This window comes from Mustelus asterias, chromosome 8, assembly GCF_964213995.1.
Source record: "Mustelus asterias chromosome 8, sMusAst1.hap1.1, whole genome shotgun sequence".
Classification (NCBI taxonomy): domain Eukaryota; kingdom Metazoa; phylum Chordata; class Chondrichthyes; order Carcharhiniformes; family Triakidae; genus Mustelus; species Mustelus asterias.
The window spans coordinates 37,318,558-37,335,686 of record NC_135808.1 but is presented as its reverse complement, the minus strand read 5'-3'; the positions used below and the strand labels follow the sequence as shown (position 1 = coordinate 37,335,686).

At 44.0% G+C, this 17,129-nt stretch overlaps 1 protein-coding gene across 1 annotated transcript; it reads right to left on the bottom strand.

The window, feature by feature from the left end:
- Positions 1-2,316: 2,316 nt before the first annotated feature.
- Positions 2,317-15,709, bottom strand: LOC144497085 (uncharacterized). Its single transcript, XM_078217843.1, has 2 exons — positions 15,679-15,709; positions 2,317-5,621 (listed from the first exon to the last, which is right to left on the bottom strand). The coding sequence occupies exon 2, from the start codon at positions 5,173-5,175 to the stop codon at positions 4,060-4,062; it is 1,116 nt and encodes a 371-aa protein (XP_078073969.1). The 5' UTR covers positions 5,176-5,621; positions 15,679-15,709; the 3' UTR covers positions 2,317-4,059.
- Positions 15,710-17,129: the final 1,420 nt, after the last annotated feature.

The window sequence follows — 17,129 nt, the reverse complement described above, 5'->3', positions numbered from 1 at the left end:
CAAATCCTGTCACTATGAAGGCCGTAAGAAGTCTAACAACACCAGGTTAAAGTCCAACAGGTTTATTTGGTAGCAAAAGCCACTGGCTTTCGGAACAGGCTGTTCCTTTGTCAGGTGGGTGGGGGTTCTGATCACAAACAAGGCACAACATCATGACTATGAAGGCCAACATACCATTTGCCTTGCAAAAATAAAATTGCCCCTTAGTGTCCTGAGATGCGTAGGTTAGCGGGATTAGTGGGTAAAATATGTACGGATATGGGGGTGGGGCCTGGGTGGGATTGTGGTCGGTGCAGACTCGATGGGCCGAATGGCCTCTTTCTGTACTGTAGGGTTTCTATGATTTCTATGGGCACAAGAAGCAGCTTTCATTTACATCAAACATCTGGTGACCTCAACACCAATGCTGGGGTACTAAAATGTCAATGATGAAGTTACCCTTTTTAAAGTAAAGTTTATTTATTAGTCACAAGTAAGGCTTACATTAACACTGCAATGAAGTTACCTGCACTGCGATATCAGTGAAACAGGCCTTGGGGCACCAGTGTGGGATGTGTTTGACAGCAGATCAAAAGAGGAAGACCCACATCATCCAAGGCAGCGATGATGTGCAGTGGTGGGATCAGCACCTGCACAGGAGAGAGAAACAGGAGGGAGGGGTCACTGCACAGTTGGAACATGGAACAAAGGGTGGCATGCTGTGACCCCATGAGTAGTGACTGGGGAATGGGGCAGTCACTGGGGGACTGTACCTGCGTGCTTACTTTCAGTGACTGATGTACAAGGACGCCAAGGCCTCGTTAAGTTCCACTTCAATTTACGCCCAAATAATAATCTGCCTTCCCATTTTTGCAATCTTTTCCATTATCCAGAGCTTCAGGCTACAACATGCTGTAAAGGTGGATGTTGTCACAGCATCTCAGACTCATTGGGAGGCCTGTTGGCTCAGTTGCCAGGATGGCTGGTGTGGATCAGATTGGTTCCAAAAGCATGGAGTTCAATCCCTGTTCCTGCTGGGGTGGGTTTGGAATCTACCTCCTCGCTATTCCTGTGGTGGAGCTCGTGACAATGTGGGTCGGACTTGCCTTTGGACAGAGGACTCAAGAGTTCTAGAGTGTAGCTCTGTTTGAGTCAGTGGGATTTAGGATGTTTGGGTTTTTCCTCTATTGGCACCAAGTCTGTAAATTGTTTCTCATTCCTGGAGTCTATCCACTTTTCTCCATCAGTTCCACTTCTCCTAGAACCAAGGGACTTCATAGCTTCAGCAACCCAGACACAAAGACAACACTGACACCTGCAACTCAAACTACTTACCATTTTAAATCAAATCAAACTGCCAGTTTACAATGGGAAAAGCACTTTGTCCACAGCCTTGGGATTTAACCCCTTAGAAACTGAATCTAATACAACAGAAATGTTAAGTTGTCACCTCGGCTTAGTTAGTACTCTTGTCTCTGTGTCAGAAGGTTGTAGGTTCAAGTCTCACTCCAGACAATTGAGCACTGAGGTTGACACTCATGTGTAATACTGAGCAAGTGCTGCATTGTTAAATGAGTTAAATCAAGACCATGTCTGCCCTTTCAGGTGAAAAGATCCCATGCCACTACATTGTAGAAGAGCAGGGGAGTTAACCCTAACGTCCTGGTCAATATGGATCCTGTAATCAACAGAATAAAAACAGAATATCTGAGGATTATCACATGGGAGCTTGCTGTGCACTCATTGGCTGCCACATTTCCAACATTACTATAAATTGCATGCCATTAACTGAAAGGTGTTTTTGAATGCCTGGAGTTTGTGGAAGTTTATATAAAAGTGCAAGTCCTTATTTCTTCAGGAAATGTTCTGCTTCCTGTGAAATGGAAATTATAAACCCATCGATGGAGGAAGTATGGCAGCCCACAGTGACATTGACCAATATATTGTGTACAGGATTCTTACTGTAGGCTCCTGAGTATTTCAGTAAATTGGAATACAACAGATTGACATCAGGTAGATTGGGGTAAGCTTCAAAAAATAATTTGTCATCAGTTATACATCTATACAGAAGATTGATAAAACATCAAACAAACTGCACACAAAATTCCACTTACCGGAAAATATGAATCAACCAAAATAGCAAAGCATTTGGAAGTAACTCAGGACCTTTCCTAGAATATTGAGTGGATCTTGGAAGATTTCGGCTATTACGCCCAGGTCTGCTGGGCTGGGGAAACTAGGTCTGAAGAGAGTTAAGAACCTTGCTGAGTTTAAATGTGAGGGTGTCCCAAATCAGAGAAAAGAAACTTGGAACGCTGGTTCTTAACTGTTTATTTTGCAGCTTGATATAAAGTGAGGGAAGAGATGAAACCCAGTGAGGAAATATTCAGTCTGTGTAAATATTAAAATTACAAAATATTTATTAAACTGTAAAATACACAACAAGAAAGGCAACAGGACAAAACAAAATTTACAATTAACTACCATAATCGTTACCCAGACAGCATACTTTAACTACCCGCATTCAAATCTTATCTATTTCAGTAACTCCAGGAATTCACCTTCCCCAGAACAACATCCCATAGGTTTTAACACTCTGAGCAGAATCCAGCAATAATTACCACACAGAACGTTTCTTTTGGGAAACGCTTCGGTGTCGAACCTCGGGGATCTAACACAGACAGAATCTTTGGCACAAAAATTTGTTTTTCTGAGAGAGCTGTGTTTGCAACTGGATATGGCTGTGACTTCAGTAACTAGACTACTGGTCTCCACTTTGCTGAAGTAAATATAAGCCCCCCTTCCGCAATGCGACATCTGTATATCATAAGTGCTCAGTGCATTTAAATGCCTATCAGTTTCTTTTTTATCCAATTCTTTAATTTTCATTAAATTTCATCTTCCTAACAAGAGACTACTACTTCACCATACTCATGATAGTAGTCCTCCCAGACAGGAGAGTACAAACATTGCCCACGGTATTAGTCAAACACCCATCACATGAAGAGGATCTGCCTATAATTTATGTCACCAACATAAATTGGGTCTGATTCTATTCCATATCAACTCCTGAGAGGTGCCTCACTTCACTAACACACACACACACACACATCAAGGAAAACTCAGAATGCTACAAACTGAATTTCTTTCAAATCTCTGTCTGGGTCTCAATTAGTGACACAGAAACGAACTCTTTTTCAACACACAAACTGACCAATTGTTACAGAGTTCCATCGTCACAAGGGTTCACAGACTAATCAGTTTCCACTCCTGGAAGACACTCTTCCCCCAGGTGAGTTGGACAGTGCTTTCTAATTCCCAACTCTCTGCCCTCTGACCCTCCATTCACCACATGCTTTTGTCACCACCAATCTGGTTTAAACATTCCCTCCTATCCAATCCTCTGGACAAGGGCCACATTTCGACATTTTTCTCACTCAAGGGGTTGATTTGAGTTTTAGAAAAATAAAGTTTGATACAGTTAAACATTAATTTTTAAAATACCTGACATCTGAAGAGAAATAACTGGCATTAAAAAAAAGGTCAAAACAAGAAATTGATACTTTTTAAAAATGAGTAATCAGTAAACGAGAGTCCAACTCACTCCAAGTCTCGGAAGCCCTCCCTCTCACCCCTCACGCACATCCCTTTTTCTGCTACATACACACACCTCCCTCTGTTACAAATACATATACCACCATTCTCTCTCTGTTGTACAAACAGCTCCCTCATGCACCCTCTCTCTTTCTGTTGCACACAGCCAAACACACAGAAACACAAGTATGTACACCACCCTCTCACATGCAAGCATTGACTCCACATTTTACTTCCTCAAATGCATATGTACACCTCCTCATACACTTGCACAAACCCCACACACACGTGCAAACGCTACCACCTTCATATGGCCAGATAGAGGGGATTCATAGGCCACAATCTTGCCCATGGGTCACCAGTTGGACAAACCTGCCTTAGGAAGTTGGAGGAGTGAGCCTTGACACAAACCATGAAGGATTAATTCACTGTGTGACGACTCTGATGGAGCAGGAGGCTTGGTGACCTAACAATTTCTTGTACACTTCACAACGTAATGATTTCTCCAGTGTGAATCGTCTGATGTCGCAGGAGATTCCATGACTGTGTGAATGACTTGTCACAAACCTCGCACCTGAAGGGTTTCTCCCCTGTGTGCATCCTCTGATGCTGAAGGAGACTTGATGACTGCGTGAATGATTTGTCACACTGCTCACATTTGAAGGGTTTCTCCCCTGTGTGAGTACGTTTGTGCTTGCAGAGCTCCGACGATGATGGGAATGATTTGTCACAAACCACACATCTGAATGGTTTCTCTCCCGTGTGGCTCCTCTGATGGAGCAGGAGATCCGAAGACTGTGAGAATGATTTGTCACATACCTCACACTTGAATGGTTTCTCCCCTGTGTGAGTGCTCTGATGTCGCAGGAGATGCCATGACTGTGAGAATGATTTGTTACACACCTCACAAGTGAAGGGTTTCTCCCCAGTGTGAATCCTCTGATGTTTCAGGACACTTGATGACTGCGAGAATGATTTGTCACATAGCCCACACTTGAAGGGTTTCTCTCCTGTGTGTGTGCGTTTGTGTCTGGAGAGACCTGATGATGACGAGAATGATTTGTCACACATGTCACACTTGAAGGGTTTGTCCCCTGTGTGAGTGCGTTTGTGTCTGCAGAGATCTGATGATGACGAAAAAGATTTTGCACACACCTCACACCTGAATGATTTCTGCTCTGTGTGAATCCTCTGATGGAGCTGGAGCCGTGATGACTGCGAGAATGATTTGTCACACACCTCACACTTGAATATTTTCTCCTCTGTGTGAATCCTCTGATGGCGCAGGAGTAGGAATGACTGCAAGAATGATTTGTCGCACAGATCACACTTGAATGGTTTCTCCCCTGTGTGAATGCGGTGATGTATACGAAGGTACGATGAGTCTGAGAATGATTTGACACACAGCCCACACTTGAATGGTTTCTCCCCTGTGTGAATGAGCCGATGTTTCAGCAAGTTTGCTGACTGCACAAATCCCTTTTTGCACACATCACATTCAAAAGGCTTCTCCCCAGTGTGAATGCGTCGGTGATTCTCGAATGTTGAAGGATATGTAAACGTTCGATTGCAGACCTCACACTTGAATGGTCTCTCTTCCATGTGGCTGTTGTTGTGTTCCTGGTAGGACAAAAGATGCACCTGTGTTTGGAGATCTTATGAGCCTATGCAGCGACCTCACACACCTAAAACCTGAACAGCCTCTTACCTGTAGGAATGCATCAGTGGTTCATGAGGCTTGATGAATGATTGAAGCTCTCACCACACTTGGAGCTCACTCACACTTCTTCCCAGCCTCATCCTAACCAATCACCCATAGCCAGACCTTCAGAGAGGTTGGTTCTGGTGGAAGGCTCCACAACACTGACCAGTTTCAGACCTGATGATACATTAAAGCTCCCCTGCCGGACCGATTTCCTGTGTTGAGCAATGCTGTGAAGGAACTGGATGTCTCCCCATAGTTGTGCAGCTGCTCTTTGGTGATGGTCAGGATCTTTCTGCAGTGTCTATCTTCTCTGTATTCTCTGGTGTAGTATAGTGCAATCCTTCTGTAAAACAGGGAAAGGAAACATGATTTCCCCCAATTCCCACTGCTTCTTTGTCCTGAAAGGGCTGAATTTTCACTTTTTATTAACACCTTCATGGGAAGTGAGTGTCACTGGGTAAGACAACATTTATTGCACATTCCTAATTGCCTTTGAGAAGGTGGTAGTGAGCAGCATTTGTAAACCACTGCAATCCATGTGTTGTAGTTACACCCACAGTGAGTTAGGGAGTGTTAGAGGAAATAAAGATAGTCTGGTTCTAAAAGACTAATAAATGAGGGGTAGGCTAATTTAGAAATGAATATAGTACAGAAAAAGTATGATTTAATTGGAATCACAAAGGTACAGTTGCACAGAAACACATGTAACCACTGTTAGAGATTTTAAATACGTATTGTTGAAAATATTCTGTACACCTTGGCCAAATACAGACTGCCCCAAGACATAATGGGATGAAAGCTAAGTGAGATGAACCACATTCTTTAAGAACAATACAGCCACAGAGCACAGTTTTTATCAGTATAGTTCCCAGACACTAACATGAATGGGGCAATTCAATTTTTACTGATTAAAAAGTGCTTTGCAGACAGTGGGAGCATGAATTTTCAAACTCTATGAACTACATAATTGAGACAGTGAGAAAGGTACCTTTGAACTCTATTACCAAGTAATTGAAATTGTTAAGAGACAAGTAAGTGGGTGAGTGTTTCAGGATTATACGGACCAATGAATTCTCAAGCTGTCAGAGAGTAGGATGTAATTGGCCAAGGTAAATACCCCATATTAACATAATTGGTCCTTCCTACTAAGATGGACAGAGTCGGCAGGCAGATAAATTCTGAAAAAGTATAATTATTACAGAAAATATTAATCATGTAACTAGATTATTTCAAGCTGTCTCAAAATTGCTCTACCTCCACGGTTGGAACCAGGCCTGGGCAATAAAGTACGTGTTCAAACCAGAATTTACTGTCTCCGATCAATTCTTTGTGCGTGCTGAGCTGTTTTAATAAAGAGATATCTCCTGCATGAAGCCAGCAAAAACTCCTACAGGGAGTTCCAGGATTTTGCCACAGAGAGTGAATAAATGGAATATATTTCCAAATCATGATGGTGAGTGACTTGGAGTGAAACCTGCATATGGTGGTGCTCACTGATAGTTGTTGTCTTCGTCCTTCTAGAAGGTAGTGGTCATGGGTTTAGAAGGAGCTGTTAAAGGAGCCTTGGTGAGTTACTGCTGTGAATCTTGCTGATGGTACACAGCTGCCACTGTGTGTCGGAAGTGGAAGAATGATTAATTAAGGTGGTGGGTAGGGGGCCAATCAAGCCGGCAGCTTTGTCTTGGACAAAGCTTCCCAAGTTGGAGCTGCACAAATCCAGGCAAGTGGAGATATTCCATCACACTCCTAACTTGTGCTTAGTAAATGGTGGACAGGTTTTGGGAGTCAGGAAGCGAGTTACTTCCACACGATTCAGGCTCTAACCTGCTCTAGTAGCCACAGTATTTATATGACTGCTCTAGTTCAGTTTCTGGTCAATGATAACTGCCAGGATGTTGATCATGGGACATTCAACAATTCCACAACCAATGGATCAGATCTGAGCTCTGCAGTCATGCCACATCCAGTTGTGAATGGTGGTGGACAATTAAACAACTCATTGGAAGATGTGACTGGACAAATACTTTCATCCTTAATCATGGGGGAGTCCGGAACATCAGTGAAAAAAGGCTGAAACCTTTGCAAATACTTTCAGCCCAATGTGCTGAGTGATTGATCCATCTAAGCCTCTTCCTGAGGACCCCAACATCACAGATGCCAGTCTTCAGCCAATTTGATTTGTTCCATGTAATATCAAGAAATGACTGAAGACATTGGATACTGTAAAGGCTATGGGCCCTGACAATATTCCTGAAGATTTGTGCACCAGAACTTGCCACACCCCTATCCAAGCTGTTCCAGTTCAGAGACAGCACTGACATCTACCCAGCAATGTGGAAAATTGCACAGGTATGTCCTGTACACAAAAAGCAGAACTCCAACTCCAAAAACTCCAACCTGGCCAATTATGTAATCCACCCTCAACTGTCAGCAAAGTGATGGAAGGGGTCATCGATCAAGCAGCACGCACTCAGAAACAACTGCCTCATTGATGCTCAATTTGGGTGCACCAGGGTCACTCATCAACTCTTAACCTCATTAGAGCCTTAGTCCAAACAAGCTGTACTCCAGAGGTGAGGGGAGAATGATACCCATGACATCAATGTTGCATTTGACCAAGTATGGCATCACGGAGCCTGAGAAAATCTGGGATCAATGGGAATCGGAGGGAAACTCTCCACTGGTTGGAGCACAAAAGGAAGATGTTTACAATTGTTGGAGGTCAATCATCTCAGTTCCAGCATGTTTGTTCCACACAAGTGCCAGGCAATGACCATCTCCAACAAGAGAATTCAACAACTGGCCCTTGACATGCAATGGCATTGTCATCGCTGAATCCCCCTCTATCAACATCCTGGGGTTACCACTGACCAGAAACTGAACTGGAGAATTGTGTCTAATTCACTTCCTGACTTCACAAAGCCTATCAACCATCCACAAGGCACAAGTCAGCAGTGTGACAGAATACTCTCCATTCATGAGTGCAGCTACAACAACACCCAACCAGTCATGAGCTGCCTTCTTGATATCACAGTGCAGTGAATCAAATTGACAGAAGACTGGCATCTGTGATGCTGGGGACTTCAGAAGGAAGTCAAGGTGGATCATCAACTGAGCATTTCTGGCTGAAGAACAAATGTTTTAGTGTTACTTTTTGCACTGATGTGCTGGGTTTCTCCATCATTGAGGATAGGGACATATGTCTACCCTCATCCTCCATTGTCCACCACTATTCACAACTGGATATTTACAGAGCACAGATCTGGCGTGTTGATTGTGGGATTGGTGTAGATCTACCAGCTTGGGCTTACAAGTGGCAATAACATTTGCGCCATACCGGTGTCAGGCAATGAACATCTCCAACAAGAGAAGATCTAACCATCATCCCTTGACATTCAGTGGCATTACCATTGTTGAATCCCTCACTATCAGCATCCCAGGGGTTACCACTGACCAGAAATTGAACTGGACTAGCCATATAAATACTGTGGCTAACAGAGCATGTCAAAGGCTAGGAATCCTGCAGCTAGTAACTCACTTCTTGACTCGGAAAAGTCTGTCCACTTTCTACAAGTCACAAGTCAGGAGCGTAATGGAATATTCCCCACTTGTCTGGGTGAGTGCAGCTCTAAAAAACATTCAAAAAGTTTGGCATGATCTGGGACACAGCAGCCTGCTTGATTGCTACTCCTTCCACAAACATTCAATCCCTCCACTACCGATGAACAAGCTGCAGCTGATTGTACCATCTACAAATGCACTGCAGGAACTCACCAAGGTTCCTTAGGCAACACCTTCCAAATCCATGACCGTTATCATCTAGAAAGACAAAAGCAGCAGGTACCTGGAAACAGTACCACCTGGAGTCACCACCAAGTCACTCACCATCCTAACTTGGAAATATATTACTGTTCCTCACTGTCTCCAAGTCAAATTCCTGGAACTCCCTCCCTAACAGCCCTATGGGTGTACCAAATGGACTGTAACGGTTCAAGAAGGCAGCTAATCCCCACCTTTGTCCACATTTAGACAAAGATTGCAATGAGGTCAAGAGCTGCATACTCCTGGTGGAACCCAACTGAGCATCAGGGAGCAGGTTGTTTTTCATAGTGCCATCTAGCAGCCTGAGCACTGCTTGATGGCACTATCGATGACCCCTTCCATCACTTTGCTGATGGTCACAATGAGTAATAATTGGACACCTAATTCCCCGGCGTTTTCTTTTAAATCAGTGATGGCAATGCCATTGAATATCAAGGGATGATGGTTAGCTTCTTTGTTGTTAGAGATGATCATTGCCTGACACTTGTGTGACACGAATGTTACGTGCCGTGACCTGGATATTGTCCAGGTCTTGCTGCATTTGGACTTGGACTGCTTCAGTATCTGAGGAGTTTTGAATGGTGCTGAACATTGTGTCGTCATCAGCCAACATTCCCTTTTTTGTCCTTATGATGGAAAGAAGGTCATTAATGAAGCAGCTGAAGATGTTTAGACCAAGGATATAACCCTGAGACACTCCTGCAGTGATGATCCAGAACAGAAATGATTGACCTCCAACAGCCACAACTATCTTACTTTGTGCTAGATATGACTCTAACCAGCAGAGACTTTTCCCCAATTCCCATTGATTCCAGTTTTGCTACATGTGGTCAAATGCTGCCTTGATGTCAAGGACAGTTGCTGTCACCTCACCTCTGAAATTCAGTTATTTTGTCCAGGTTTGAAGCAAGTAATGAAGTCAGGAGCTGAGTGATCCTGGCAGAACATAAACTGTCAGTGAGAACGTTACTGATCGCACTGTCGATAATCTCTTCCAATCCTTTGCTAAGGATTGAGAGTAGACTGATGGATGGTGATTAGCTGAGTTGGATTTGTCTTGCTTTTTGTGGACAGAACATACATGACCAATTTTGCACAGTGCCAGGTGAATGCCAGTAACTGTACTGGATCAGCTTGGTGAGGGCATAGCAGGTTTTAGAGCACTGGTCGTCAGTACTATTGCTGGAATATTGTCAGGGCTCATAGCCTTTGCAGTATCCAGTGTCTTTTGCTGTTCTTTGGATATCAGTGGAGTGAGTTTAATTAGCTGAAGATTGTCGTGTGTGTTGTTGGACACCTCAGGAGGAGGCAAGGATGGATCATCCACTCAGCTCTTCTGGGGATGTTTGAAAATGCTTCAGTCTTGTCTTGAACTGAGCTCCCCCATCATTGGGATGAAAACACGTGAAATGTCCTCCTGCAGTGAGTTGTTTAATTGTCCGTCACCATTCATGACTGCAATGTGTAGGGCAGCAGAGCTTAGATCTGATCTAATCCATTGCTTGTGGGATCACTCAGCTCTATCAATTGCTGCATGGACAGTTTGGTATGTAAGTAGTCCTGTGTTGTGGCATCATCAGGTTGACACCTGGTGCTGCTCCTGGTATGTTATCCTGCACTCTTTATTGAACAAGGGCTAATCCCCCAGCTTAATAAAAATGGTAGAGTGGGTGATGTGCCAGACCAAGAGGTTGCAGTTTGTGGTTGAATATAATTCTGCTGCTGATGACTCAGTGCCTCATGGATGCCCAGTTTTGAGTTACTGGGTTTGTTTGAAATCTATCTTAATTAGCACGGTGATAGTATCACAGTATCATATGACGGAGGGTATCCTCAATATGATATGGGGACTTTGTCTCCACAAGACTGTGACTTCCACCAACACTAACATGGACAATGCATCTTTGACAAGTAGACTAGTGAGAATTTAGGTTTTCCCTCTTGTTGGTTTCCTCACCACCTGCCCCAGACCCAGTCTAGCAGCTTTGGCCTTTAGGACTCAGCCAATTGGTCCTTATGCTGCTACTGAGCCCCCTCTCAGTGATGGTGGACACTGAAATTCTCACCCAGAGTAAATTCTGTGCTTTTGACATCATCAATTCTTCTGCCAATTAGTCAATGTTTAACATGGAGGAAGGAGTGATTCATCAGTTGAGGGAGGTGGACATTGCCGTAAGTGGTATCCAGCAGATTTCCTTGCCCATATTTAAACTGAAATCATGAAATCCTAGGTTCAGAAGCAGGGAAACACCCTCCTGATCATATCCAACTGTGCCTCCAACTTCTGGTGGATCTGTCCTGCTGCTGGGACAGGATGTACCCAGTGAGGGTGATGGTGGTATCTGGGACATTGGAACCTACATGTGGAGATGCCGGCGTTGACTGGGGTAAACACAGTAAGAGTTTTAACAACACCAGGTTAAAGTCCAACAGGTTTATTTGGTAGCAAGAAAGCTAATGGCATTTGCTACCAAATAAACCTGTTGGACTTTAACCTGGTGTTGTTAAAACCCTTACATTGTAAACTAGGCATGATTCAGTGAGTATGACAATGTCAGGGTGTTGCTTGACTAGTCTGTGAGACAACTAGGGCAGCAAGGTGACACAGTGGTTAGCAATGTTGCCTCACAATGCCAGGGACCTGGGTTCAATTCCCAGCTTGGGTCACTGTCTGGGTGGAGTTTGCAAATTCTCCTCATGTCTGCGTGGGTTTCCTCCAGGTGCTCCGCTTTCATCCCACAGTCTGAAAGACATGCTGGTTAGATGCATTGGCCATGCTAAATTCTCCCTCAGTGTACCTGAACAGGTGCTGGAGTCTGCGAACTAAGGGATTTTCACATGAAATTCAACTTCATTAAAAATACTTGTGACGAATAAACTTTAAAAAAAACTCTACCAATTTTGCAACAAGCCTCCAGATGTTGGTAAGGAGAAATTCCCAGGGCCGGCAGACTGGGTTTACCATTGTCGTTCCAGTGCCTCGGTTGATGTCAAGTCTGAGTTCACTGCAGTGTGAATAGTTATTTATACAATTTAAATTCCACCAACTGCTGTAACATGTTCTGATTCCCAAGTCCCCAGATTTATACCCAATTCCCTGATATTATTGGCCCAGTGATGATACCACTGCCACCTCCTCAGTTCGAGTCTGTTTCACAGTGAACTCCAATCTGCTATTCCCCTGTGTGGGTATCAGGTGCAAGTCACAGAATCATAGAGGTTTACAGCATGGAAACAGGCCCTTCGGCCCAACTTGTCCATGCCGCCCTTTTTTTTTAAACCCCTAAACTAATCCCAATTGCCCGCATTTGGCCCAGATCCCTCTATACCCTTCGTACCCATGTAACTATCTAAATGCTTTATAAAATATAAAATTATACCCGCCTCTACTACTACCTCTGGCAGCTTGTTCCAGACACTCACCACCCTGTGTGTGAAAAAATTGCCCCTCTGGACACTTTTGGATCTCTCCCCTCTCCACCTTAAACCTATGCCCTCCAGTTTTAGACTCCCCTACCTTTGGGAAAATATATTGACTGTCTACCTTGTCTATGCCCCTCATTATTTTATAGATCTCTATAAGGTCACCCCTCAGCCTCCTACGCTCCAGAGAAAAAAGTTCCAGTCGCATCCTAGTAAATCTTTTCTGCACTTTTTCTAGTTTAATAATATCCTTTCTATAAGAGGGTGACCAGAATTGCACACAGTATTCCAAGTGTGGCCTTACCAATGTCTTGTACAACTTCAACAAGACGTCCCAACTCCTGTATTCAATGTTCTGACCAATGAAACCAAGCATGCCGAATGCCTTCTTCACCACTCAGTCCACCTGTGACTCCACTTTCAAGGAGCTATGAACATGTACCCCGAGATCTCTTTGTTCTGTAACTCTCCCCAACGCCCTACCATTAACTGAGTGAGTCCTGCCCTGGTTCAATCTACCAAAATGCATTACCTCGCATTTGTCTAAATTAAACTCCATCTGCCATTCGTCAACCCACTGACCCAATTGATCAAGATCCCGCTGCAATTGGAGATAACCTTCCTCACTGTCCACTATGCCACCAATTTTGATGTCATCTGCAAACTTACTAACCACGCCCCCTATATTCTCATCCAAATCATTAATATAAATGAAAAATAACAGTGGCCCAGCACTGATCCCTGAGGCACACCGCTGGTCACAGGCCTCCAGTTTGAAAAACAACCACCCTCTGGCTTCTGTCAAGAAGCCAATTTTGTATCCATTTAGATACCTCACCCTGGATCCCGAGAGATTTAACTTTATGCAACAACCTACCATGCGGTACCTTGTCAAAGGCCTTGCTAAAGTCCATGTAGACAACATCAACTGCACTGCCCTCATCTATCTTCTTGGTTAGCCCTTCAAAAAACTCAATTAAATTTGTGAGACATGATTTTCCACTCACAAAGCCATGCTGACTGTCCCTGATCAGTCCTTGCATCTCTAAATGCCTGTAATCCTGTCTCTCAAAATACCTTCCAACAATTTACCCACCACAGATGTGAGGCTAACTGGCTTGTAGTTCCCAGGCTTTTCTCTGCAGCCCTTTTTCAACAAAGGCACAACATTTGCCACTCTCCGATCTTCAGGCACCTCACCCGTGACTATCGATGATTCAAATATCTCAGCAAGGGGACCCACAATTTCCTCCCTAGCCTCCCACAACATCCTGGGATATACCTCATCAGGTCCCGCAGATTTAACAACCTTGATGCACTTTAAGACTTCCAGCACCTCCTTCTCTGTAATATGTATGGAGATATTTAATATCAATATTTAATTCCCCAAGTTCCCTAACATCCATGCTTTTATCAATAGTAAATACTGATGAGAAATATTCATTTAGGATCTCACCCATCTCTTGTGGATCCGCACATAGATGACCTTGTTGATCCTGAAGAGGCCCTACTCTCTCCCTTGTTACTCTTTTGCACTTTATGTATTTGTAGAAGCTCTTTGGATTCTCCTTTGCCTTATCTGCCAAAACAATTTTGTGTCCCCTTTTTGCCCCCCTGATTTCTCTCTTAACTTTACTCCTACACCCCCTATACCCTTCAAGAGATTCACTTGATCCCAGCTGCCTAGGCACGTCACGTGCCTCTTTCTTCTTCTTGACCAGGGCCTCAATATCCTGAGTCATCCAGGGTTCCCGACTTCTGCCAGCCATGCCCTTCACTCTAATAGGAATGTGTTTACCCTGAACCCTGGTTAACACACTTTTGAAAGCATGCCACTTACCAGACATCCCTTTCCCTTCCCACAGACTCCCCCAATTAACTTTTGAAAGTTCCTGCCTGATACCATCAAAATTGGCCTTGCCCCAATTTAGAATATTAACTTTTGGGACAGACCTATCATTCTCCATAGCTTTCTTAACACCAATAGAATTATGGTAACTGGTCCCAAAGTGATCCCTCACTCACACTTCTGTCACCTGCCCTTCCTTATTTCCCAAGAGAAGGTCACGTTTTGCCCCCTCTCTCATCGGGCCATCCACATACTAAATGAGAAATTCCTCCTGAATACACTCAACAAATTTCTCTCCACCCAACCCTCTAATACTATAGCTGTCCCAGTCAATGTTGGGAAAATTAAAATCTCCGACTATTACCACCCTATTTTTCTTGGAGCTATCTGTAATCTCCTTACATATTTGCTCCTCAATTTCCCGCTTTTTCCCGCTAAGTCTTTTCTATTTTCCGACAAATGTTACACACCCTCTGTTTCCAGCAGGGCACTGGATAGTGAGCAGAAGACAAAGTGGCTACTTTCTTTCCTCTGCCCAGACCCACATCTTCCCAGGCACAATGAGGGCAATGCAAAAGACAGTCCAGTGGAGTGCAAAACAGGCTATCAATTCACTATGAGTTAGTGTCATGCTGGCAAAGACCAATTTTACCCTGAAGAGTATGTGTTTAAAAAACACTCAGGACCAATATTAATTCAATGGAAGTTTTGAAATTTCTCCCTTTCTTTTCCAGAATTATTAGAAGAAATTACAGTGGGCAAGAAATGCCAGAAGCTGAGGAAAATATTGTTTCAGTATAGCTGATTGAAAGGTTCTGGTTTACCCGAGGAAATTAGGTAAACTGCACTCACTCAGACCAGGCATCCCAAATTCAGCTATCAGACAAAGCACTGGCCAAAACTATCAATTCAAGCCCAGGCTTTTGGGAAAGACCAAAGACTTCAGAATTTTAAAATTCTTAATATTTAAAGAAGGCATTAAAAGACATTTCAATAAATGTGTCTCTGCCCCTCCCAGATAATTACACCTCACCTTCTCATATTCAGTAATGACCCATCAACAAAACTCAGCCTGTAAATCAGAAGGGAAATGCTTCCAATAAACACACTCAATATCCAACACACAGCTCCAATCAAACAGCTCAGCACAAAGCACCGAGTAAACAGGTCTCTCAGCTGGATCTTCTCACACAGCATAAGGGGCATTTCCACACCTGATTCCCCACAGGATAGTCAGACTGCCTGAACATTAATGTGGAGATTATGCAATGTAATTATTATAAATTCTGCTCCTTCCTTCACTCACCATCTCCTCACTTGGTTTTCAGCCCCGACAGGAAGTGAAGCAGCTGTGAAAGAGGAAGAGGAGGGAATGGACAGAGTGAGTGGGCTCTCTGATTGACGTCCCTCACAACCAATCCAAATATTTATAGAACAGTACAGCACAGGACAGGCCCTTCGGCCCTCGATGTGGTGCCGAGCTTTGTCCGAAACCAAGATCAAGCTATCCCACTCCCTATCATCCTGGTGTGCTCCATGTGCCTATCCAATAACCCCTTGAACGTTCCTAAAGTGTCCGACTTCACTATCACTGCAGGCAGTCCATTCCACACCCCAACCACTCTGAGTAAAGAACCTTCCTCGGACATCCTTCCTGTATCTCCCAACGTGAACCTTATAGTTATGCCCCCTAGTAATAGCTACATCCACCCGAGGAAATAGTCTCTGAACGTTCACTCTATCTATCCCCCTCATCATCTTATAAACATCCATTAAGTTGCCTCTCATCCTCCTCCGCTCTAAAGAGAAGAGCCCGAGCTCCCTCAGCCTTTCCTCATAAGACCTACCCTCCAAACCAGGCAGCAACCTGGTAAATCTCCTTTGCACTCTTTCCAATGCTTCCACTTCCTTCTTATAGTGAGAACATAAGAACATAAGAAATAGGAGCAGGAGTAGGCCATCTAGCCCCTCGAGCCTGCCCCGCCATTCAATAAGATCATGTCTGATCTGAAGTGGATCAGTTCCACTTACCCGCCAGATCCCTATCACCCCTAATTCCCTTACCGATCAGGATTCCATGTATCCGTGATTTAAACATATTCAACGAGGTAGCCTCCACCACTTCAGTGGGCAGAGAATTCCAGAGATTCACCACCCTTTGAGAGAAGAAGTTCCTCCTCAACTCTGTCCTAAACTGACCCCCCCTTATTTTGAGGCTGTGCCCTCTAGTTCTAGCTTCCTTTCTAAGTGGAAAGAATCTCTCCATCTCTACCCTATCCAGCCCCTTCATTATCTTATAGGTCTCTATAAGATCCCCCCTCAGCCTTCTAAATTCCAACGAGTACATACCCAATCTGCTCAGTCTCTCCTCATAATCAACACCCCTCATCTCTGGTATCAACCTGGTGAACCTTCTCTGCACTCCCTCCAAGGCCAATATATCCTTCCGCAAATAAGGGGACCAATACTGCACACAGTATTCCAACTGCGGCCTCACCAATGCCCTGTACAGATGCAGCAAGACATCTCTGCTTTTATATTCTATCCCCCTTGCGATATAGGCCAACATCCCATTTGCCTTCTTGATCACCTGTTGCACCTGCAGACTGGGTTTTTGCGTCTCATGCACAAGGACCCCCAGGTCCCTTTGCACAGTGGCATGTTGTAATTTTTTTCCATTTAGATAATAATCCAATTTGCTATTATTTCCTCCAAAGTGAATAACCTCGCATTTGTCAACGTTATACTCCATCTGCC

Excerpts from the sequence above, each read along its gene's own strand:
- LOC144497085 (XM_078217843.1), bottom strand. The coding sequence starts at position 5,175 with ATGGAAGAGAGACCATTCAAGTGTGAGGTCTGCAATCGAACGTTTACA.